General features: G+C 40.6%; 1 protein-coding gene across 1 annotated transcript; it reads right to left on the reverse strand.

Annotated features, from left to right (window-relative positions):
* Positions 1-544: 544 nt before the first annotated feature.
* On the reverse strand, positions 545-26,768 carry shisa9b (shisa family member 9b; the record flags this gene model as incomplete). Its single annotated transcript, XM_079455837.1, is given in 5 exon segments — positions 545-945; positions 7,784-7,930; positions 24,423-24,544; positions 26,144-26,703; positions 26,706-26,768. Coding segments are annotated over 5 exon segments (1,293 nt in total).
* Between the last annotated feature and the right edge of the window lie 286 nt (positions 26,769-27,054).

Below are 27,054 nucleotides of genomic sequence, written 5' to 3' on the forward strand. Positions count from 1 at the left end.
TCCTTTATATCGTTCAAACTGCCCTTTAGACGTTCTGTAGATCTGAGGAAGATTTTGACACCGTTTGTCCTTGGTAACATCTGTTATGTACAAGTTTGTGTGAAAACAATGTGTCTCGAAGAGAGTTTTCTCCTGCTGTCACTGGGAAACATTTGTTTCGGTAAAAGACATTGGTCACATCTTTTAGACTTCATTGCATTGAATGTCATCACGTTGATGGATGGCCTTAACAAAAACTCATCACTACAGGTGAGATTGGCATTGTAACGGAATGGACGCAATGAAAAAACATTATGCGATTCCTTTTCGAACGTGGCAGAAGTTCAACGCGTGCCTGTTCGATGCACAACCGCTCAAAGACAAACAGCACACATACAGCCAACAGATAATGGGCCGTGCGGACCTCGAGCCAGACTGCTCGCTCAATCTTTCCAAGCAGGCCAGCGTCCTAATCCACGCTTCTTCCTCGGTCACACCATCTGTGTAATCCGTTCCATGCATCAGCTCAGGACCGGGCTCGATAAACCCACTGCTGTGGCCTCAATTACACGGTAACCTCAGTCTTGCTGTTGGTGACAAAGTATGGATGAGGAGGCAGGTAGTGCTGGCTGTGACTGGATGTCAGCTCATTCACTTGCTCCACAGTGGTGCCGTGTTTCCTGGGAGCGAACGTGTGCCGGCGGCCCAGCGTCTCCGTCGCATCCCACCCTTTCAGCATGCCGGGATTGGCAATGGTGTTCGAGCCATAAGCCATCGGGTGGGAACTGTGGACCTTGGTGCTTTTGGACTTGTGTCCGTTCTGCTTTTGGCAGGGCAACTCGGGGCTGTAGGGGTTGGTGGGCTCCTGCTCTAGACTCACAGAGTGCATGGGAAGCGTGGTGCTTTTCGCCGCCAGGTCGGCTAAGTGTCGTCTGTTGGTGTAGAAGTTTTCATTCGCCTTCTCAGCTGGAAACAGACAGAGAGCAAATGGGAGGACAATTCAATAACGTTTCGTTAAATGGGTCTTACCCTTTTCTTCAACAAACAACTAAGGCAGCCTTTGTTTAATGTGACTGTTTTGGAGCTTGACAGCCTTGTTCAGTATGAACTGACACTGTGTGAAGAAGAGCTGTGTGAAGATTCTTCAAAGTTTCATTTGTGTTGAACAGCTAAAATAACAAAAAATGAATCTTGAAATTCATTTGTCATGGGGTTTCCATGTACATTTTTAACACGTATAATTGATGTTCTTGGGGTAAATACTGTATGTTCATATGTAGGTATGTGTATGTTAAAATGTCTATTTACATCTAAAGTACATCAGACAGAAAATAAGGAAAATAATTTACTGGTAAGTAAATAATGATATAGTAAGTAAATATAATTAAAGCATTAATAAATAATAAATCATATTTATTTTTAATCAATCCTTAAAAACAATACATCCAAAACCTCGGATGTCCAAATTCAATGTTTTTCAGAAAATGGAAAAAAACCTGTACTTTTTAAATTATTCAATACTGTGCCCTTTAAATATTTTTTATAGGTTATATTTTTGCTAAACCCAGTGACAAACTAATAATATGACTCATAAAAGATCTGACATTCTTCCAAATCTTTTCCTGTGTGTAAAGCAATTTATACCGGTTTGGAACGATCTGAGGTTAAGGAAATGATGACAGATTTTTGGTTGAAGTATCCGTTTAAGAGTCACAATGGCTCTTTTCCTCCGTGTACTTATATTTTAAGTGTGATTCAATGACCCAAAAGAGAGGAAACACTAAAGAAACAAAGTTAAATTTGACTGATAGCATCATATATTTCCACAGATATCACAATAATATTGTTATCGTGAATTCTATGATAACCGTGTAGTGAAAACGTCCCGGTTACGTATGTAACCTCTGTTCCCTGATGGAGGGAACAAGACGTTGTGTCCTTCTTGCCACGACAATAGCCGTCCGCTGCAGCAGTCACGAGATGCTCTCAGGCTCCTCAGCACAAAAGGTGAATGAATGAGCGCGCCGGCTCCCCTTTTATACCCGGATATCCGGGGGCGGAGCCCGGCATGCAAATTTCATTCGCCAATTTCATTGGCCTTTTCAAAATAGTCAGAGACGATTGGTTCTCAAGGGCGAACCCCCATCTGTCGGCTTCGACACAACGTCGAGAGACCGACAGAAAGGGAACCAGATGTCGTGACAGCCCTAGCACATGCATCATCAACAGACTTTAGGGTTTGTTTACAAAAACCTTGCAAAGCAAGTTATCTAGCCATACTTCACATATTTATAAAACAAGTTGTTAAGTTGCCAGTGTGAGTAATGATCCGGTAGTCTGGAGGTGCCTTCTGCAACCTGCTTCTACTGCATTTCAAGTTGGTCTCTATTTGTTTTCTTTTTTACCATGAATCAAATGTGTCCTGTGCAGTCCCTGTTTTTATTACTAGCACTATCAACTGAACACATCAAGCATTTTACTGTTCCAAAATAAAGCAGTTTGCGGTTTCGAATCTGTCTGGTCAAAATGACTTTTTAACTGTTTTAGTTTCTCATCAGCAGTCATTGTGCATTTGAAAATCACTTTGCACTTTGCGACTCTGTTGAAATGGCTTATCATGTTGTTTTTGGACAGAATGAGTTTACGCACTGCCAACTGACACAATCTGACAACAAAGTCAGCTGCATCAACACTGACATTCAAACGGTGCCCAACAGCTTTGCTTGTGAAGGAATTATAAATGTTTGCTACAGTATTTGTTGGAGGCATTGTCAGCCCGCACCAGTTGACTCAGTGTGAAACAAGCATTGCTTAACATCACACCAGTCAACAGTATAAACTAGCCAAATCGGACCATGTCACAAATGATTTCTTTCTGGTATAACGTATTTCATAACATCCAGGCAACGTCACTGACAGTGTCGCCTTCAAACTCAGCCAGGCTTTAATTGGGACTTACTATACGCGGCTTGAAGTCTTCCTCATTTCACCATGACATTTTCAACTTTTTAATTAAATATCCTTCAAATGACCTTTTTAACAGGCTCGACACCCCCAAGATCGCAGATCTGAAACCTCATACGACGACGGCCGCAAATATACCGGGCGGACGAGAGAAGTGTTAATCTCTGACGAGACGCTTTCATTCGCATCAAAACCCTGAGATTACACCATGCATCAGAGGAAGATGCAGGAACTCTAATACAGCTCATATGATTGATATACTGGCTTCTCCACGGTGATGTGGTTTGACATCTAGGCCTGTTTTATATCAAAATCTCTCCAGCTTTGTTTTCACAGTGATTGGTACTTTATACAGGCTCACACACAAAAAGGTTTCAGTTGCGGTCGAATGTCACAAGGACAGTCTGGCATCATACATGTCACTGCTGTCTGTCCTCTGCCAGCTGTCATTTCATGCCTTTTGATAAACTTCAGACTCATTGCTTTTGTTGACGTGCGAAAAGGTGTATTATTAAATGACTGTGTGATTTCATACGACGTATACTACACATATGGCAACTCACTTCTTGATTATCGTTATATTGCTTTAAAGTAAAAAAACATCCATCGAAAATGTCTATTTATCTGAAGAAAAAAAATTTATTATGGGTTAATTAAAAAAATGATTTTGACAGTTAGCTTCATCTCCTTTATTTGATGTCACGAGGTGGCAAATAACACTGTGGTGAGAATGAATATGACATGTTGGCAATATGGTTATCACAGCAATGTTGTTAAGCATAGTCGGATGCTTCAGTGATTGAAAAAGAGCAATGAGGGATTTCACACACTGTGAACTAAATAGTTAAACTTAAAATAATGAAGCAACCTATCACAAGCACGTTTTTGAGTTAACTCAACAAACAGAGATTGAAGTCCACCCCACTTAAAAAATTATGTTTAAGTCATTAGTTGTCACACCATAGTCATGTTTACTAAAGTTTGGTTATTGAAAAATGAACACATTTATTTGTCTTTTACTGTTTTCTGCCTCAAAACTTTGATCAAATAACTGTTTAAACAGTGTTGAGTGCATTTATACCAGTTTTAGCATGATGTTATTTACTTACAGCTCAACATTGAACACACAAACATCAACCATGGTAACAATCGAAAACTGTCATGATTCTGCCTAATCTTGTCTTGGTTTTCTGGTCTAGGGGCAGAATCATGACAGACCCACGTGTTTTATGTGGAGAGAAACATATTATTGTCAATCAGGACATAATATGTGTTCTCTCCAGTCTCGTCATTGGCCCCGCCCCTCTCGTTCCTAGTATTGCTTTCCTCCTGTGTCTCATTACCCACTCCTGCCCATTGTTATCTCCTTTGTTAGTCTCCCTATTTAATGCCTTCTTGTCTATTGTCTTGTGCTGGTTCGTTGTACGTGTTACCTTGCCTGTGCATGTCATATTCCTTGAATGTTAGAGTTCCTAGTTCCCTTGTTCTTGGTTGTGTTAAGTTAGTAGTTTGTTTTTGCCCCCCATGTGGGAAGTGTTTGTTTTCTGTTTTGTATTCTAGTTTATTTAGTGTTTGTCCCCATTGTGGGTGTTTGTTTTGTTATTTATTATTAAAGTCCTTGTTAACCCCTTCATCCCTGTTTCGCTGCCTGCAATTGGGTTCTCCTTCAGTTCCATAACAGAACGAACCAGCCAAATCTGAACCCAGCAGGCAGCATGGACACTGACCGGTCCAGCGTGGCCCGTCGCCTCTGCAGTCTTCGCCAGGGAAGTGAGACTGTGGACGAGTATGTGGAGAGATTCCTGGACATTGCGGAACAGGGCGTCTTCGGGGAGAGGGAGCTGGCGGTGCTGTTCAACACCGGTCTCAGAGAGCCACTCTCTGACTCGGAGATGAGGGCGTTGAGGCCGTTGGATTTCGATGCCGTGTGGGTAACTGCCGCAGCGCGTTCGGAGTCCGCGACCTCATCGAACCCAGTTTACTCATCTCCGCTGGTTGCGATACCCGAGAGTGGTCCCCTGCAGATTGGTGTTGTGGGCATTGCCACGCACCACTCTGCAGTCTCTCCACAACCGCCCAGTCTCACTGGCAAGCGGGGGAGACGGGAGTCCTGGGGGTCCTCGTCCGAGGCCTCCAATCCCGAGCCGCCCGTCCCATTCACATCGTTCCTGCAGCCGACCACCAGGCGGGTGGCTCGGCTGAAGAAGAGGCAACGGAGGGCGGCTCGGAGTCCGGTGGTCCCGGTGGTCCCCCAGCCGGCGTCAAGTCCTGCCCTGCCGGCCTTCCAGCCGGCGTCAAGTCCTGCCCTGCCGGCCTTCCAGCCGGCGTCAAGTCCTGCCCTGCCGGCCTTCCAGCCGGCGTCAAGTCCTGCCCTGCCGGCCTTCCAGCCGAAGTCCTGCCCTGCCGGCCTTCCAGCCGGCGTCAAGTCCTGCCCTGCCGGCCTTCCAGCCGGCGTCAAGTCCTGCCCTGCCGGCCTTCCAGCCGGCGTCAAGTCCTGCCCTGCCGGCCTTCCAGCCGGCGTCAAGTCCTGCCCTGCCGGCCTTCCAGCCGGCGTCAAGTCCTGCCCTGCCGGCCTTCCAGCCGGCGTCAAGTCCTGCCCTGCCGGCCTTCCAGCCGGCGTCAAGTCCTGCCCTGCCGGCCTTCCAGCCGGCGTCAAGTCCTGCCCTGCCGGCCTTCCAGCCGGCGTCAAGTCCTGCCCTGCCGGCCTTCCAGCCGGCGACTTCGTGCTCTCGAGCGCCGCCCCCCAAGGTGTCCCCTAAGTCCCCTGGGACTCCGCGCTTCCGAGCGCCAGGGACAAAAACTGCTCCCCCATGTCCCACACCCTTTGGACTTCCTCCCATGAACTCGTTTGCTCCACCCCCCTCCCTTGTTTGTTATTTTTATTGTCCCATCCCAACCCATTTATTGTTCTTGCTTGTCTGCCCTTAGTTTTGTTTACCATGTTTTGTTGGTTGTCTGTTTCCCGGTCGGTCTTGTCTTGTTAGTGTTCTCCCTTGGTGAACGCCAGGGGCGTTCATTAAGGGGGGGGTTCTGTCATGATTCTGCCTAATCTTGTCTTGGTTTTCTGGTCTAGGGGCAGAATCATGACAGACCCACGTGTTTTATGTGGAGAGAAACATATTATTGTCAATCAGGACATAATGTGTTCTCTCCAGTCTCGTCATTGGCACCGCCCCTCTCGTTCCTAGTATTGCTTTCCTCCTGTGTCTCATTACCCACTCCTGCCCATTGTTATCTCCTTTGTTAGTCTCCCTATTTAATGCCCTCTTGTCTATTGTCTTGTGCTGGTTCGTTGTACGTGTTACCTTGCCTGTGCATGTCATATTCCTTGAATGTTAGAGTTCCTAGTTCCCTTGTTCTTGGTTGTGTTAAGTTAGTAGTTTGTTTTTGCCCCCCATGTGGGAAGTGTTTGTTTTCTGTTTTGTATTCTAGTTTATTTAGTGTTTGTCCCCATTGTGGGTGTTTGTTTTGTTATTTATTATTAAAGTCCTTGTTAAACCCTTCATCCCTGTTTCGCTGCCTGCAATTGGGTTCTCCTTCAGTTCCATAACAGAAAACCATCATTCTATAAAAACGACATTAAAGCATAAATTGAGCCAGCAAGAACTAAAACACTAATCTTTAAAAGGAAAATGAATATGAAACACAGAATTGAACATGCTGCAATGCATCTTGGGAACTTTTCAAACTCTTTCGTAAACTGAGAATCTAAATCCAGTCAACAAAATAATCTGTGTTAGAAACTTCTTAAAGCTAATTTTGTTTAGTATGTGCAAAACAAGAATTCGTCCCCTTCCACTAAAAATGCAATGTTCAAGTTACTGATTTATCTTTGTAGGGAGAACCTTTTGCAAGTTGGATTTTTACAGTGCAGAGACTCTCATAAGCATATATACATACAGTAATACAGAGTGCCAGATGCTGGGCTTGTTTTATGGCGGTTTTGCTCAGAAGTGCTGCTTTAGACTTTAGATTCAGCAAATGCATCTAAATAAGGAATAGCAGGGCCATTACTGGCATAAATGCAGGCTGACATCATTATTTGAAAAGCAACAAAAAACAAGTGACAGTGACTGAATTCACACTGATGTGAATTACAGCTTTAAACCTTTATCACTGTTTCATGTTTTTAAACCGTTTAGGCTGCCTGTGTTAAAAAATACACTAGTGACCGAGCCGTTTGATATAAATTATACAGAAAGTGACTAAGCAGGAAGTAAATGTCAGTTTTTTACCGACCCTAGCATTGCAAGCTTATTATAATGCCGCGGTCAGACTTTCAGCATGTTAAATTTCTATGCAGACACCTGCATATGTGGGCAGAAAGCAGATATATCACACACATAAGTGTTGTTTTTATCCTCACATTTGTCAAACTGGTTTGTACAAAATGGGATTTTTCGATACTGTTATTTCGAGCATTTTCTCAAAAGGTCACACCGTGGTTCGTCATTCTTCTTTTGGTCACACGTTGTCTCGTGATACACATTTGCAGTATAGAGTTCACCCAACTTAAAACGTGAATGCGAACGCAGTGTAATTGGATTTATTCTTTTTTTCAAGAGCTTGTCTTTCCGATCTGCATGAATGGAAGTCAGTGGAACATAGTCTGGCATGCCACCATGGAATTATGTAATTTCCTTTTATAATCCACATCTACAAAAAAATGGGAATGGAGTCTTTGCATTCACATTGTGTGCTGATGGCCCGATGACAACACATTTTAAAGGCTAATGTAGCTACAGATTTGATACGAGAAGAAAAATGATGGTGTCCCAAACACAATCTTGAGATTAAGGTTTGAATACTTTAAAACAAGCTCATGTTAACACAGCCTTACCCACAGCCTTGAGCGAGGCATATTTGTTGAGTTCCTTCCCTGCTTGAGATGCCTCATATTGGTGGGATACCTGTCCGAGGGAGGGATACTGACTCATGGTCTGCATCAGAGACGAACCAGGCGCAACACTGTTTATCTGGGTGCCCTCTAAAGCAAAGACAAAAAGAGAAACAGACAACAGATTTGAGGACAAACGTAACAGATATAGATTTTTCCAAATATGTTTTCATTTTTATTAACACATTAGGCGGATGCTTTATCCATTCGGTGCCTTTAAAGGAGACATTTTATATGTGTGTTCCCTGGGAAGTGAAAACCATGACCTTTGCGCGGCTAACACAATGCTCTACAAAGTGAGCTACAGTCATGTATCTATTTTTGCACCTATTCTTTACATAAGTGTTAGCGTTTCATTGAAGCATACGAGGGGAATGGGTTTAACATGTCTGCCGAGAACAATTGCAGCTGAATTTGGAAGCCAGTGATTCTGAAAGCTGAAAGTGTTTTCATTTTCATAAAAACTCCTTATCCTTATTGCGAATAGATGGCTTTGATCTGACCATCTTTGGCCCAGCATCTGGTTGCTTATGTTTTTATGCAAGCATTTAACAGTGTTTCTCTTTCATTTCCGTTGTCTTATCAGAGTCCCCTGCGTTACGATTTAACAATATCTTAAGCTGCTTGAGGTCTGTTTCATCGACCCATCAACACAACTTCTGTATTCTCTCTTTGGTGATTCACTTTACGCCACCACCAGGAAGCAGATCATCAGCCATGGATTTCTGGGGCCCCGACCAGGCTCTCCTATGCTACTAATCGAATCCTTTTGAACGGTTAATGTCAAAACATGTTCATTTCAAAAGCAATGGTAAGCTCCTCCCGGGATCCCATTCGCTATCCTTTATTTAAACACAGCCATGATGGAACATTAACTGTTGCTTTTTTATTAATGACTAATTTATGAATATGAATGATCAATTTTTGCCTTTTTGATTACAGTAATATTGTCACCGTGAGGGTCACAGGTGGTCCAAATCATAAACGCTTTTCAAGAGATTGCACCAGACCATCGCGCACGCATCTGGCCGACTGAAGGGGGCACATAAGCATGGCAAATCGACTGGCCCTGTGCCGCCTGGCATGAGGGGCCAACCAGATGTTGTGTGGATTATTTCTAACCATTCCGATGACTCACATGAGACAGAGAAAGTCTCACATCAGGCAGGAATTTAGCAACAATATACCAACATACTAGCTATCACACGCTCGGTGCATCTACAGTACTCACTCCTTTGTCAATTACACATTATGAGTACTCGGTCTAGCGTAGTGCCGCCTGATCTTTCTCTGGATTTCTGAAGTGTTTTAGTCGTTGAACTCTCCTTGACCTGTTGTTGTCTTGGAAACCCCTTTGAGTCCATTTTTTAACTGGTTGGCTATTAGCTGTTAGATTGTACAGTGTGTGTAGCACATGTCGCACTGAATGGCTCATCTGTTCTAAACAAACTGAATCTCTAATGATCCACATACTAATGTACAACACATAAATACAAATTTTAGACCTTTTTCAGCTTAGCCAAATATGGGTAAGAGTGACTTTCAATGGAATTTCATTGTTTTTATATATAGCAATATCAGATAGTCATGTAATCAACATATACAAATTTTAAGTAAATATATAATATTGTTGTAAAACTGTATTTTAAACTAACTGGAAGATTAGTTTAGTTTGATAGTAGAGGTGTGGATGATACATTTATACATTTACAGATACTTTCCTCCGAAGCGATTTGCCAGAAAAGATGATTTGTATTTTTTCAGATCTCAAACACTGCAAAGAAAACAAGTTCATATTCACTTTAATATAACAGTAATATATCTTTTTTATGTGATAACCTGGATTTTGATCAGTCAGTCTTTCACGATGCTTTTGGCTGACTTTATGTCCCTCCTGAGGTTTGATTTAATTGAAATTCAACAGACACTAGACTGAAATGACCAAAATACATCTTGAAATGCTGGTTAAATAAAATACATTTTCCCGGCCGTACAATCGCCTACATATATGAGATTTTGCTCATAAGGTAAATCACGTTAACAATTAAGGAAACAAACAGAATAGTTTCGCCATTTGATTTCCCAGAATTCCAAACATAAAGTTGTCAGAAATGCGTCGGTTAACATTCTTATAAACCAGGTGCTCGTAGTACTATATCTAATTAAATGTGAGAAATGAATTACGCCATGATCTGGAATCTCTCAGGCAGTGAGATTATTTCCAGTTCTATAATCAAAAGAGAAGATGAAAACAAGTCATCAAGCCGTGAAGTTGTAATAAAGGAGGGTTAAAATGTCCCATCACGCAAAATTAAATGGCTGTCCCAGGGTGCGTGAATGATTATTGAGTGTCTTCAGAATACATTTTTCAAATGCCGAGGTTAACCTACCGCAGCGTTATCTACACCAGCATCTTCCAAACGGCTGTTTCTGTGGCCCCTGTCCCAAATTTCTAACTCAATCTGCATGGGTTAGCTGCGAAACGGCAGCTGTGGGTTTGGTGGAAGGTAATGGATTTTCATATCCGCTGACAGTGACGAATCTTCTTTCTGACATGATCATTATTCAAAGCAAGTATGATGCTACCTCCTGCTTATTGGTATTGATGCAGAGAGACACTTGTGGCATTATACAAGACACAGACCTGATTTACCATTAAGCCATGTTATTAGCTTTAGCCTTGGGAATCGCAGGTCTCGTGCCTTACAGTATAAACACACGGCAAGCATGTGCCTGTGTATTCCAAAATTGTTATCCCATTTAGTTGCTTTACATATTCTTCTCTTGTAGCTATACCGCAGTTACCAACTTAAGAAAAGGAGCTGGAAAGGAAATGATCACTATTATTTCTTCCCCAGATCATCCCATCTTTCGGATAATTTGATCGGATGACGTCTGGTACGCTACAATCCCACCCCATGAGAACATACTACAGGAGAAATTTCATGGGGTTGGGGAATATTCAGAATTTCTGATTTTACGTCTGTAGAGAATCTTCAATATCTTTAGCCTTCTTTGTGTTGCCATGCAACCTCAAATACAGTACTATGTATGTCTGATTCAGGAAACCACAAGGACAGTTTTTGTTTTGTCCCCTATTCATGATAAAAAGTACATCTTTTGTGAAGGAAAATTATGCAGAATGATAACTTTGACACTTGCACAGGCACAAATTATCCAGGTCACAAGTGAATCGTAAACTTCCTAAAGCAAGTGTCTGGGATGTATATGTAGCAAGCAAGCAACAGCCACTGAGATGAATGATAATGCTGAGAGACTTGAATCAAACAGCTGGTCAGGGGGTCAATTGCAGATAAAGCTGCTCATATTTGGCTCAAAATAGATTTGCAAATGACAAAACTAAATACTGGACTGACAGAAATTGCTGTAATTTGTCAACGGTTCCGAGAGAGAGAGAGGGAGAGGGAGAGAGGCATTTATCTGAGAGATGTCAGCTATGCGCGAGATGTCACTCTGGTTCGGGTTCTCATCATTTTGCTGCCAAATTGTCTGATTGGAATTTAGCCAATTTTGGAGGAGAGCAACTTAATGAATATGCCAGTTTTAGTTACGTTTCATGCACAGCTCGATTCCCTCCTGGACTGTGATTCAGAAACATTATCTAATGCAACTAGTAAACATGACTGAGGACAGTTCTGAAAAATTTTAGAGACATTTTTGACATGTAATGGAAATAGACATGGACCATTACATGAACCAATACCGAAAATACTTCGATGTACTGTATGTTACTACTGATTTTTCATGAAGAAAACCATCTACTATTGCAGATATAGACTGCATCAGAGTTACTATAGATTTGTTTTCAATTTTATGATAGTTTTATATTCTAACTCAGCTATATTCTTTTTATAATTTAGTTTTTACGTAAGTTTTAGTTTAATTTTTAGTCATTTTGTTTACTCTTGTCATATGCTTTATTGGTTTGTTTGAAGAGTTTGGTTCCAAAATAAAATAACATTTTATTGTGTTGTATTGTATTGCACAAAACAAACCAACTGCATTTTGATTTATATTAATGGAAATGCACAATAAAAGACATGATTTACAACATCTACAACATCTCAATTTGGAACCAAACTCTATGTTTTTATGTTGCTATATGCATTTCATGGATTTAAGTGTTTTGATTTTTAGTTGTATTTATTTAAAGTTAATAATTTAGTGCTTCCACTTAAAGTTATTTCAATTTATTTCTGTTTAGTTTTCAAATCATATTCAGGCCAATATTTTACGTGATTTAATAGTTTTGGTGTTGGTAATCTATAAAAACATTCTGCACTCATGACAGAAACAAAAAGATGAATATGGAAATTCGTGTATCTCTTTGCGTTTATGCTTTAGAAAATGTTACATTTTCTCTCCAATTTTGCTTGTGAAATGTATTTAAACTGGCAGCACACACAGGAGAGTTCGTGTGCGGGAAGACCAAAGTCCTAAAACACCAAAGGACCTTTTTCAAAACACCAAACTCTAGAATTTGTGGTGTCAAGTTTGAAAAAAGTTTTAAAGAGCCTACTTAATGCTGTATCTCAATGATAAAAAGAGATAATGAATACAGAAATTGGGCTAATTACGGCCTTATTTCCCACTGGCCGAAAACAGATATCAGTGTCGAGCTAATTACTTCAGAGAGGGCTGTGAAACGATCTGTTGTGTCTGATAACCAAAAGGTGCACAGCATGAGGAAGAAATAGTTGACATATTACAAATATTTCCACTGCTATAAAAGAGAGATTATTTTCTTCACAACATCTTTATGTCCTTGAGCACACTTCGCATTGAGATCAAATAAGCGTGTTTTATTTAGTAAATTTTAGCACGTCTTGTCTCAAATTCTGGCAAAAAGCGAATTTGTCAAGGCCTTGAAGCAGGAAGCAGAAGTTGTCCGAAAAGAGTCCAACCCAATACTTTGCAAAGCCTCATTAAAGATGCATTAGAGTATTTTGGGATCCAAACACAATAGTGCCATGGGAAGGGCGCAGACGTTCTCACACAAAGACACCTATCCAGTCCAAACTGGAATTTCCCTTTCCCATCCTAAAATAAATAGCGGATCTATCAGCATTACGAGGCACGATTTTGTAAATAAACATCACGCAGTGTAGATAGTTTTGCTCCAGGCACAGGTATCATGTTTGTATGAAAAGGCTAGCTGCCGTCATCCGTTTCCTCTCATTTCAGGTATGTCTTGACCTTGGGCTTCTCCTGTCTCAGTTGATGGGCTAACTGTCAAATTTCTGCCTTAAAGTAAATCCACCTTGTTTCCGGCAGAGACACCCTGCTAGTTTTACGGAGCACAGACCGCTTTACATCCTTCTTAACTTTTTGAATTTAAAGTTCTTAGAAGAAAGAGATATGGTCTATTTACCAGTGCTGAATAACATAGTTCATTTCCTATCAGCATTATGAATACCACCATGCATGAAAACCTTTTCTATCCTTGTTTGTTATTTTTAAAGGTTGTGACTGTTACATTAAACTGCTCTGAAGAGAATTTCCGACTTATTTTTATTTCTTCATGATCTGGGGTTACATGACTCATGACACAAACCTCACACGTGGGCAGCCATCTTAAACATAAAAATCTTTTTCGGTAAATTCATCTCTCCCCAGGAGATGTGTACTGTACTGTGTGTTGTTTGTTTTCAATGACCTCAAACCTAAAAATAAATGAATATATACCATGTTTTGTTTGTTAAATATTAAATGACACTGCATGCATCCACAAGATTGCCAAATAAAGAAAGGTGCCGTGTTCTTGCCTGCCAAGCTACCAACCCTGACCTTTGGCAAACCCTATACACCGTATCAGCTCGAAAGCCTATTTACACCAAGAGCAAAACATTTTAAACACGCTCAGTCCAAATGAAGCAACTGTACTCTAAGTTGCTTGTTTGACAGTGCAATGGGGGTATCTTACAGGGTTCAAACGGGGGGCTTTTTGGTTACTGTCCTGATCTTTAACCACTAGGTTACAACACTCTCTTCACATAAAGAAATGCCCAGTAAACAGAGTAAATAATGAAGTTATTTCATTACTGAACCAGAGATGAGTCAGGTTCCACACTTGTTGATCAATGAATTTCAATGATTGTTATTTCATGTTTCCACTCAATAATAATTCATATTAAACTCGATGATGAATCATACGGACTGATTTGTGAATCAATTCACTGAAACGTCCGTCGGAAATTCTTAATGCACAAATCAGCATTACATTGGCCTGTGAGCAAGATTTCTTATAGAATTAAATGTATAGTTACTACAGGATTATTCTCATTCTTCAGGATGTAATAGCACCATTTGACTTCGCTCTAAAGAGTGCTGGGTTGTTTTTGACCCATGCTGGGTAAATATTGGACAGAACACACTGCTGGGAAACATATTACCCAAATATGATAAAAAGAATGTGATTTATCAGCCGGTTTTCGCCAGGAGTTTTGTTGAACTTTCCCTAAGCCCCATCATTAATGCGGTATTGCCTTGTGTGGTTATTATCCATAAATATTCAATACCCCATCCTCTGCCTCAAATTTAATAAATATTAATGGACGGAGATCAGCACAGCTTTACCCATTATACACCCTCAAATATTCCCATAGTTATAACTCAATACTACTGTTTGCACCTCTCCTGCAAAAGCCTTCTCACTGTACCCAGACAGCCCTGAGAGACAGACATGCATGTTTTACAGCATTTGGGTTTTCAGTGAGTCACATCACAGTGAACACAGGAAATGATGTAACAAAACAACATGATGTGATGATACAACATCAGAACAATTGTATATTTTAATCATACACCTCAGAAATGTTTTAACAGTATATAATCAATGTAGATAAAGGGTTTGCTACAGCCCTGAGAATACCTTCCGCTTGTCAATCTCACTGTAACATTTCCAAAGGTGATACATCTGAACTTCAGCTGATATAGGGACCGGTCCGGGCCCATACCTGTATGCAAAAACAGGCCCCATCTGTCTATTCGCGACCGAATAGTAACGGCAGACCGCAAACTCCCAGGCATTAGAAAACACAGCCAGCATTTTGCATCTATTTTTACCCTAACATTTTTTGGATTAACCAGTCAAACGTAAAACGTACTTACATCGCGTTGGCTCTTTCAAAGTTAAAGCGGACCTTAATCTCAGCGTCTGTCAATAGCAAATCCCACTTTCTCGCCTTCCTTCATTTGTTTGGCCACCTCAACCAGATTAACATTGATAAGCTCATTCAGAGTCCATGAAAATGATGCTTCATTCTTTTTATAAATTTTATAAATAAATGCCTGTATGATCAGATACAGTATGTAAAAATGTAGTTCGGCAAAAGGCAGACTCAATCTTGCATTCATTTGTAGCGTCAGAACTACTTGTCATACGTCTTACAACATCACGGAAGCTGCTTGGCAAGTCGCGTCATTTTTACACTTTAAAGGACTCTCACATTTGCTCATGGATAGACAAGATCTGAGATCAGTCATCTAGTCATTTTCTACATTATTGTACGGCCATGAATAAAGTCCCCCGGGCCCATATGCACCTGCATACCCAGACGCTACGCCACGGGCACCTGTACATAGCAAAAGGCTGAGTAATAGCAATTTCAGTTCAGTTCTTTGCTACTTGCTTTCTTAAAGGGATAGTTCAAACTACGTGTTGTTTTAAATCTGTATGAATCTGTTGAACACCTGTTCATATATTTAGAAGAAAGTAAGAAACCAAACCATTCTGGGCCACCATTGACTACCACAGTAGTTTGTGACTATGGAAGTCAATGGTGCCTCATAACTGTTCGGTTACAAACATACTCCCAAAAATCTTCTATCGTGTTCAGTGGAAAAATAATAAAAAGTACAGGTTGGAAACAAAACGACAAATTTTGCTTCAGAAATTGAAGCAAAATGATAAAGCAGACTTTTAGAGTTTTGCTTGACTATCATAAACATATAATCAATCCTGCGGAATGCATTTTGATTTTAATTTTGCAACATAAACAGCGTTAAAAAATCGATTTAAATTACATACTAAAACCGATGTAAGACAATTATCAATTATATTATTGAATTTTCATTTTGCACCTGATGTTGCACATATACAGTATGTTGTTTTAAATGTATATTTAATAGATAAATGCATTATCATTTACATACTACGGTGCCATTTTGCATATTGCATTTTAAATTTGCTACCAATATGCTTAAATAGTGTACAAATGCTGTTTTGGTCAATATTACCTGTTACAGACACCAACTCACATAAAAGTGTACATTTGTAAATCTAAGTATGTTAGATTTGAGGACTAGCAGTCGAGGCAATAATGAGGCCGTTATGTGGTATGAACTTGCAGCCCATTTTTGAATTATGTTAGTTTCACAGTGTCCAACCGTGCTCTCAATGTAATAGTTTGACCCAGCAGCCGAACACTAACCACATGCAGCTGAGGAAGGAAATAAGCAGGGAAAGCGAGACCATATGATACCAGTATGTGAGTCACAATGTGATAATTCCCTGACATTTTAATATCAATTGGTGATATAACCTATTGTGATTTAACTCATTTGTTTCATTTATTTTTGATTGTTGTGCTTTGGTGTTATAGTCATGAGATTGGACGTAAAGTCTGAATGTTTTTTTCTTGAATGGGAAAATGTTACCGAAAGATTATTGGTGTGAAAACAGTTCTCTCTTAAAAGTAAAGGTGTTTAAAAGGTTCTTTACTGAGATGCCACAGAAGAAGGACCATTCAGTCAAGGGTTCTTTAAAGAACCATCTCTTTCTTACCTTTTTATTATTTTTGTGAAACAGAAAGGTTATGCAGATGTTAAAGTTCATTTCTAGAAACATTTAGACTAAAACAAGGTTCTCCTTTGGCATTGTGAAGCACCTTTATTTTTAAGAGTGTATTACATTTTTTAATCACCCTCATTGAATAAAGTTTAAATGTATCATACGTTAAAAAACCCTAAAAGCAGATTTGGACATCTTATCTACATCACCTCACAAAATGACACAGATCAAACGCAGTAATAACCTGATTTTTTTACTAGCAAACACTCAGTCCGGAAACTCTGGAAGATAAATCCCTCAGGACTCACTTTTGCCAATGAAGAATGTAGACCAAAAAAAAGTGGACTCATTTCTCACAGCAGTGCCATGAAATCCAGATTGGACTGACCCACTTCAAGAGTGAACATAACCATAGGGCTTTACATTTGACTGAGAGGAGGTGTGCTGTCAACTAGTCAATGACATCGATCTTAAGCAAGACAGAAATGCTGTCCCCTGCTTGACCATCCGCGGAAAAAGAGGCCACGGTACCGTAAGTGCTCGGGATGCGGTAGGAGGTTTGTGCCACAGAGAAATGACAGAAAGTAGCACTCCTGTGCCACACGGTCACCGAGCTATCCAAAACACAGAAGAGACAGTATGTACTTCTGCCGAGGGACGACACGTTGATACCGTTTTACCAACTGAGATGCTTGAATTAAAATCCAACCATTGTGTTTTTGGTCAGTGTAGCCAAGTCGGAGGTGTTTACAGTATTTTGTTGGATCTGAAACAACATAGTTTTATTTTTTATTTATTATTTTTTATTTTTTATAGCTTTATTCAGAGGGTTAGTAAAGAGAGGAAAACCCTGCCCTCATTTATTCACCCTCTTGTTATGTCAAACCTTCATGACTCTTTTACTTCTTTAGAACAAAAAAAAGATATCTGGAAGAATTTTGGTAACTGGACATGTACACATTGACTTCTATTGTATAGACACAAAACCAATGCAAGTCAATGGGTACGACTGTTGTTCGGTTACCAACATAACATATCCTCTTTTGTGTTCTAAAGAAAGAAAGAAAGAAAGAAAGAAAGAAATGGGGTTGGCTCAATAGTTTTCAAATAAATCTCTGAAATGTTCTCTTTACGGATGCTATTTTTACTGGCGTCTTGTTTACAGACAAAGTGTCCCTCTGTCAGTCTAACCGTGCTGTTCAGATTCAACGTGAAGGATGATTTTAATGCTGTTTATGACATGCAACATTCTGCACTTGCATAACAATAACAGCTTTTCTAGGGTGTCATTACGCTACCAGAATAAATTATTGGACAGGCTCACGTACTGACTAATAATCTACATTTCAAAAACATTGCAAATATTATACCTACAAACTACAGAGCACTTCAGGAGGTAATTACATTCACAATCTTGCCTATGTGTTTCCTTTTGAAGCAACGGAGCCAGAGACATTGATAAAACTAATACTGTAGCAGAACAATATTTCATGTGCATCATGTTTCAAGTTGTGTTATGCTCTTTGGGGAATAAAAAAGTCATGTATATTTTATTTCCCTGATGTTGACGCATTTTGTTATTCACAAATGTTCGTTTAGTTTTTCCTGACTATTTTCTACCCTCTCATCTCCATTTGGAACTAAACGGACATGCTGTTTCTGTACGTGGAACTATAAAAACGGTATTTCTAGGTTCTCTTTGCCGGGTTGCTGGTTTGCAGTTTAGTCAAATATGGTTCTTTAACGTGACAGTTCACCCAAAAATAATTTGCTCATCCTCATGTCCTTTCTTTCGCAGAACACAAAATAAGATATTTTGAAGAATGTTGTCGCCCGCATTCACTTCCATTGACTTTGGGTCCATCCAATAGAAGCGAATCAGGTCCAGTGCTGTTCGGTTTCCAACTTTCTTCAAAATATCTTCTTTTGTGTTCTGAAGGTTTGAAATACCAAGGGTGAGTAAATGATGACAGAATTGGGTGAACGATCCCTTTAACTATCCCTTTAATCCAGGCTGAAAAGAGCCACACAAACAGGTAATATCCGGCACTACTGTAATAGCGCCTATCCTACTTTTATTTTTGCAAGTTTCTGTACACAGAACAGGCTTTTTACGTCTAAGTTTAAAAAACAGTCTTTGTGCACCGGAGAGAAAGTCTTAAACATGTTTTCATCGCAAAATAACGTATTTTATCTCAAAAGCATCAAGCTAAACTTGACGACCTGTTTGACATCAAGTGGGCAACGGCTCCTCTGCAATCATCTATGGCCGTTTCACGCTCAAGCAGAAGCGTTTGACTGATGGTGGGACGTCTGCAGGTCTGAAGCAATCCACCCCCTATTGTGCCACAGCTCTCAAAGAGCCAATTCGAGTCTGATGAAAAACCAGCCTTCCTCAGCTCTCATCCTCTCAACAGTTGCTTTAACAGTGTGAGCTCCGCGCACCCTCCGAAGAGCCAGACGTGCAGCTCCGATCGGGGATTATTTATATGGTATGCCTGGTTTCGACGGCGTGCATTTTTTTGCTAATTATAAAGTGTTAACTTGGATCCTGTGCGTCCGTAATGTTGCTTGCCAGTCATCGCAGCGTTCCTCAGATGCACTGATTTCCATATCCACCTACAGTACCTGTCAGGAAATAAACTGATAATTATTCAGGGTGGGAGGGAGTTCTCTCTGTTTAAAGAGCGATAATTGATCTGCCTCCCGGGGCTTTACCTGTGCTTACATTTATTACAATCAATAATAGTCATTTCAGCTCCCGTCGCTGCGATCTCGTACCTCTCCCGACGCGGCACCACTGTGTACGAGTAATATGAACAGTTTGCCGGGGCAGTTAAACCGGGGGCGGCCGGGGTCATTTCTCAGCAGCTTTTAATTCCCTTAGTACAGTATGAGGGGGAGACTCATAACATAATCCATTACTTTATCATTTTAAGGTGGTCAAGCTGTTTTTTTAATAACAAGACTATTACCAGACTGAACCAACTAGAAATCCTGTTATAGTTAGGTTTCTTTCCTCATTGGCTTCCTAGTTGCTGAAATGATGAGGCTTCCGTAAGTAATGAGCTCCTGTCAGATACTGTATAGCTATGTGTAGGACCAGATTCATATTTTGCATCGTGCCTTCAGTAATAGCACATTTTCTGTTGTGGAAACACATCCACGTGATCCAGATATGACGGGTTGTTCACTTTTGCTGTGTTTTCGTGGAGGAGAAAAACAATGGTCAGCAAAATCTTTAAACCATCTCCATGGAAACAAGCCGTGCAGCAGACCAGGTAAAGCTGTCTGTGTAACTAAAAAACCACTGAACGGGAATATTCACTCCTTGCAGAACTTAATCTACTGTATTTCACTACTGTAAGCACGGAGATGTGCAAATTCCTAATATAGATTCATCTTCACAACTCCGTTCCACTCAGTCTTGCGGTCTTATGAACCTCACACGTTTTTATTTGGAGTCATTTTAAAGCCACCATCACCTCTAAACTCTTTGAAAACAATGGCTAATCTCTCGTGATGTTTAAACAGAAGACAAATTGATTGGTTTTACTGAATTAGCGTGTGTTGCTGTCCCCGCTGGATTATGAGTTTAAGCTGTAAAACTGCTGTATAAACATTGAATTCATCAAATATCGTTGCCTTCACCTGTTTAAAAAGAAAAACACTCTTCACCGCCTCGGATTCTCAGTCAGGGCTGTAAATGTGGTTTGCATATAAAATTACAGAAGTATTGTGCTAGTTTGATCTATATGGTAGCGCAAACTTGCAGTGGTCATGCAGTAACAGATAAAGCCCTCATGAACCTGTTTCATGATTTGCAGGATTAGGATTAATATTGAGATTTTAATGATTCATTTACGTATATAAACTAATCTACTGTTTTCAGACATTAGAAGGGTCAGTTTTGTGAATATAAATGTCGAGTGTAATTTGAAGTCTGTGCATTGTAGAACAGAGGATATATTTCGGGGGCTCTTTATTAGATAGGATTTAGTAGACAGGAAATTGTTGGCAGAGAGAGTATGAATGATATTCATGATAAACTCAATATGGCAGCGACACAACTTTAGCCTCAACTTTTGCCCTTATTCACAGTCAAAGCTGCAGTTTCCATCTGGTCGAGTACTTTATTTTGAGACCTTCTGTTTTGAGAAGTTTAACTTCCTTGGTGAAATCATGTTTTTTTCGACTTCAGACATTTAATATTTTATATTTAATAATTTTAGTGTCGTATTCTAAGAGTCCGTCCACACCGAGACACGTTTGTATCGTATCCGATCCGTTCTGAAAACGACAGCCTTGTGTTTTTGTGTGTAAAGCCAATCGACAGTATATTTTTTGAAACGATGATGTAATCACCCCACATCTCGAAGGCTTTCATGCACATGTTCCAAGCCTTCTTTTCCGTTTTATCTCTGCGACAGAATTACAGCACCACATACTGGTCTGGCATGTATTCTACATCCGTTTTGGCGGATCCAGTGGTTTCGTGTGTACGCAATTATGCTTGAGACCATACCGTGTGGCCTGAATTTTCATTGATCTATTTGGATCAATGGAGCCCAAAGGTTCTTTGTGCAAGCCGTCAAGTCAACCTATAGTTACGTTTTAAAGTTAAGCATCACGGGTTTTCATGAGACATCCTAAAATGATCGCTACCCACTAAATTAGAGGCGCTTATGTAGTAACTGCTTATATACTGTTGGAGTGAAAGGACAAACAACCCATATGGGTTGAAGGTTGCACCATTGTGTGAGTTCATGAATGGCACCGTTACGCTTTTCTCCCCCTTACTTTATCTATCTAACCTTGCTTCAAACAACAAGGCCAATTCAACCTCAGGTCCCATGGCACAAGTCAGCAGTTCTCAGGCAAACACTTTAATGGGTTTATGGCCGCAGAGCATTGAGATGTGAGCGGGGCAGTGGTTTGCTGTTTTCTCCGCCCCGTTCAGAGACGCCTGATCTCCCAGTAGACGGCCCTTTTCTAATAATGTTATTTTACCCTTGCGCTCACAGAGACAGCTCCTTAAGAGGAGCACCACCTGCCTGTCGCCCGGCTCTGGTCTGTTGCACTTGCAACACCAGCTCCATCACTCAGCCGGCCTGTTAACATACAGTTCCCATCGGCTCTCGAGTGTTCTAGCAGAAAAACATGGGTGTGCACTACAGATTTCACTTACTCGCTCACCGTACACTCAGACAGCTATCCTTAAGTGCTCAATTTGTTTTCTGTCCATGGAAATCGTCTTTCGGAAAACGAGTCAAGGATGCATCACGTTACTTTACATTCTCGCTGTCCAAAGCCACAGATGTCAGAACGCTGCATTATGATTTATATATAAATATCCAGATTTTCCATAGGTATTCATCTACATAAAACAGGCACATGCAATAAGAGACATTTCTATAAAAAGAGCAAACAACATCTCCTACATCGGCCGCACTTACTTTCATCAGGAGGGTTTCGAAAAAAGCATAACTGTTTGACTCAGACATATTGATCTAAACATCCGGAAGACAACTGGAAGGAGCTTGTGAATCCGTCAGCACCATGGCAACACTGTGACATGCCACAAGACAATGTTAGTAAAGCTGTGGGTCTCAATTCATTGAATTAGACTTCATAGCTTATGATATTTTATTGAAATCATTTTCTATTGGTTAAACGTCAATGTGATTGTTTTTTCAGTAAATTACTTTAGGCTTAATCAAAACAGGAACTCACATTCAGACATTGTGTGATGTTTTTTCATCATTCAAGGTTGTTTTATTTAAAAAGAAAAGGTACACCAGGCTGTTTTGTAAATGGATAGAAATGTGTCCTCTGGTGTGACAGCAATACATTTAGAAAAAAACTAACAATGAAGATGTGATCCCATAGGTCAATTGCCCAAATACAGTCATGGCTCAAAAGCACTGTTTGTCATGATACACAATCCATTCTTTTCAATGTAGGGCATACTGTGTGTTACTACATAAAAGAGGAACATTAGGGTAGTATATTGTGAATGAAGATTTTATTACAAAAACAAATTAAGTGCTATCCGTTCACTATAATATTATCCTTAACATTACAATCTTGCAATAAAATCTACCTGCTAAAGGAATGCTCATTTAGATTTTGTTCCCGACTGACAACCAATACTTGATACTCGATTATCAACCGTTAACCGAGAAGAACTGTGAAGTACTGTCATTAAATTCCACATGAATGTGTAGCGTTAATATGCTAACACATTTTCACATATAATGAGGAGTTGTATGTTGTACAATGTATTCGCATAAACAACAACAGAACACAAACGGCTTTTTACCGCTTCTACAGTATAAAATGAGCAGCGCGCCAAACCAATGGGTATGCATAGCAGGCACTCCGGGACATTTATGTTGATGGTGTTTCAGAGTTTTATATATATATATATATATAAATATATGTATATATATATTGCCAAACATGCTTAATTTAAGCATTTTCCACTCTACATGCTGATTCTCGTAAAATGACGCGGTGCATTAGAAAACAAAGTAACAACAACTGGTTGTGGCTAGAAGGGATACTGCCATGGCCAAAATCTCATAAAATCTTGTCGGACGAGCTCTGTTTTCATCCTTATCCTGTCCACACCAACAAGGGTATTTTCAAAACTACATTTTTTTCTATGCGGTTTGGTTTCTGATGGGCCAACATTGCTTTATGCTTAGGGTTATATCACGACCTGTTGGTTTGGCATGCGTTTGACAGCGCTTTATAAAGTTTTTTTGCGTTTTCGTGTGGACATGATTTTTAACGAAGAAGGAAAAACTCAGTTTATAAAATACCAGTGTACGTGTGGACTAGGCCTAAGAGTTGGCGCAATTTTTTGGCTCTGTTCTTCTTCTCCGGCTCTCTTTTTCCACCTGAGGATTATTGACCCTAGCGAGAGCAGCCAACACAACACGTGAGCAGAAATCGCTTATTTTATATGCTTTATAAAATTACTTTTTTTAATCGGTAGTAATTGGGGCTGATCAGACAGATAGTTTTGCTGGTAGACTCGCCTCTTCTGAATTGTTTTATGCTGGCATGGCGCGTTCTGGGAGCAGCTTATGCGCGCTGGGCGCCTCGCGTTTTCGAACATGAAAGGCGCGCTCTGTCTGATCGACCCTTTAATCGAAAATGTTTCTTATCAATTAAAGGTTGAACGGTTAATTATATTCATCCCTAACCTGCTACAGTATATGTGGAGTGAAGCGACCTGATGAGCATACTGTTACTACAGTTTTTTCAATCAGAATCAAGTACTGAAAGTATGATTCTTTTGACGTAACAATTAGCAAGTGCATATTTTCCATAAAAACAACATGAATATTCTAAAGAGAATGAGTGAGAGAGAGAGAGAGAGAGAGAGAGAGAGAGAGAGAGAGAGAGCGTAGTGTGTGTGTATGCATGTGTTAGTCAGCCTCTGGTAATTACTATCTCAGCATGTTAAGTGATCACTATAGACGCAAGTGCTTTTGCAGCCCACCGGACACACCAAAAAAGGGCTTGCGTAACTACTTCCCCTGTTCTCAGCAGGAGTCGAATCAAGCAGGCGAAGAGATTTACTGATGAATAGCCATAGGATCTCACAGCTGCTTCTCTGGAGTAAGGAACATGCATCTGCTGCTATTGGGTTGTCAGAGTGCCGATCGTCCTCCGCAACACATTCAAACTAAACTGAAAGCTTTAAGCGGCACGGATTCGACCTGTTGTGTTTCAGCTGTGAGGAGAGGCTGTACTTACGCAGGTTGTTTCCTGTTGCTCGGGCTTGTATGTTCTCATAGGGCTGTCCGTGCACAGCCATGCTGTCCTCTCTCTCCACATGTTCCCCCGGAGCTGTCTGACGCATCACCTGGGCCAGGGCTCTATGGAGATATACTTTTTTTACTCATCTTGCAAAAGCTGTTAATTAAAGGAGTAATATAGAGATTTTAGCGGCATCTAGCAGTGAGGTTGAGAATTGCGTTACATTAGTGTGGTGCTATAAAACCTTGCTCTGTTTGTTTGCGCATCTTGACCAGCCTAACATAGAAACATTGGCTCAACCAAGGGCGTGAATTTCAGCCGCGATTGTCCATTTGGCTAAAACACAATGCTAGATGTGACATCACACCGATCCGTATAATAAAGGATTTGCTTCTAGCTTCTGCTATTTTCTTATATTGGGAGGGGACATTTCATTCAGAGCATTTCACGTAAATGTGCAAGAGGAGTCAATATTTTTGGTCCATTTAGCCATTTTCAGTGTGCGTTTAATTCATTAAAATGGTGGAACGGGGCCACGTTTAAAGGGGTGTAGTATAGTACAGGACTCTTTGTGGATTGTGGATGCTGTTGGCCTTTTCTGACTGTGCTTACTCTAGTGGGGGTCAATTTAAATAGAGTGAAAGGTCGACGCACAAACAGAACGTCCTTGAAATATTAGCCACAGATCATAATTAGCCACGGATCCGTGTCCATTATCTTATTAATGTCATGGATACCTCTCTACTGATGTTTGGACGAGTGAGCACATGTGATTTGTTTGAAGTAGATGCTTTTTAGAGACAAAGTCTATGCCTCATCGCAGAGATAATTAGAGACTTTTGGAGGTGCTGATGAATGTTTAAAGCACTGCTGTTCAACAGATAAAACAGAGCAGAATGCCAGTGCATATCTCTTTTGTATACCTGCATTCAACACTATAATCAGCACTGAGTCAGACTTTAGTTTAAACTACCCCGTGTCTTCAGGAAGAAGCATGTACAGTCAATTTCTTTTTTCTCATCTGAGACATAAAGCTGTAAGTGAAACTAGGGTTCAAGGTTAAAATATTACATATTTTGTGTTACGTGCCAATGCTGTAGATTGCCTAATGTCTAGTTAATAGACAGACGTGTGAAGTCAGTGAAAATGGTGACCATGTTGTGTCCATGTATTAAGATCTGTGAGCGATGCATGTGTTAAGGCTGCTTTTTCGTAGCTTTGGAGTAAGGGTTCTCTCAGTTATATTTCATCAATGTTCGCAAATGTTTCTGCTGAAGAAGGGAAAATAAACATATGATAGACAAATGAGACTTATAGTCAAAGTGTAGGGCTATTTTAATTCATATCACAGTTCGTATATGATTTTGGAAACACTGTTACAAATCGTTTTCAACTCAAAGCTTTGCTGGCTGGTTTCTTGGCAAATGTAAATAATAAACTTTTTTGAAACTCTAAAATACGTGAGATTACAATAGTGTTTTTCTCTTAATACATGTCTTAAAAGTAGGAGACTTAAAATCTTTACTTGCTCACAATATTATATTGGGGAGATAAACATTAAACATGTTTTTTCTCTTCTACACAACCCATTACAGTATGGGATGTTCAGCTCCACAGCAAAAAATATGTTGTTTTCAAAATTGTTTATTATTTGAAATTAGTTTAAAAGAACGCAAGCTATAGATGTACCTATACCTTTGAATTGCAGTTACACTCACCTGGACATGTTCTCTCTATGCGGTCGATGCGCCTTCTCCAACCCAAGTTTGGTGAACACCCCAACCAACGCCATAATAGCAACTACTCCGCATATGATATACACAATCAAATTCGTTTTATCCTTCGTCGGATCGTGCTGGTCCGTCATCTTCGGCGGCGGTCTACCCGTCATGGACCACGGTGGCGTGTCGTAGTTTTTGCAAGTAGTCTGATCTAACCGAGAGTTCTTAAACTCGCAGCAGAACCTGAAGCCACAGGTCCCGCAGCAGTACAGGTAACTACCCGTCCGGCACACGAACGGAGGATCCCACTGACCCATCACATCATAATAGCCCCGACACCTGTCCTCCGCGTGAGGGGTCTCAGAGAGAACGTTTTCCCCGTCTCTGGAGCCGTTGGACCCCGACGCAGTCACCACACCATCAAGGTTCTTTCCAGGTTCTCCCTCTGCGTCGCACACAAGAACTTTCATCAAAAAGTAACCCAGTAGTAAGCCAGTGCTTTTCATCCTGTGCTTTTCGCTCCTCTTGTTTGCCACGGCTGATATGAGGCTGAAGGTAGGGTGGAACGCCTTTTGTCATGAAGTGTCAGGATGAGTATCTCCATCAAAAACATCCCCGCCATCCGAGACGACGGTCATGTTTGAGGGTATTTCAAGTATGCAAATGTTCGATTAGAAAGAATCTTCTCTTACTCCGAAAGTAGAACTGCAATAGATGCGTTTTTTCTACTAATATAGGCAACCCTAAAGTCCGTTGGTGTTGCGCACACGGGTGCGTTGAGCGTCTGGAGCGCACTGGGCTGCGCTTGAACACAGCGCTGAGTGAGACTGAATGCGTAATGATGAGAGGAGGGGAGAGACCCAAGTATGGGCACATGGAAGCAACAAAAGGATTAAGAACAGAGAAGA

The sequence above is a fragment of the Barbatula barbatula genome (assembly GCF_947034865.1).
Source record: "Barbatula barbatula genome assembly, chromosome: 5".
Taxonomy (NCBI): domain Eukaryota; kingdom Metazoa; phylum Chordata; class Actinopteri; order Cypriniformes; family Nemacheilidae; genus Barbatula; species Barbatula barbatula.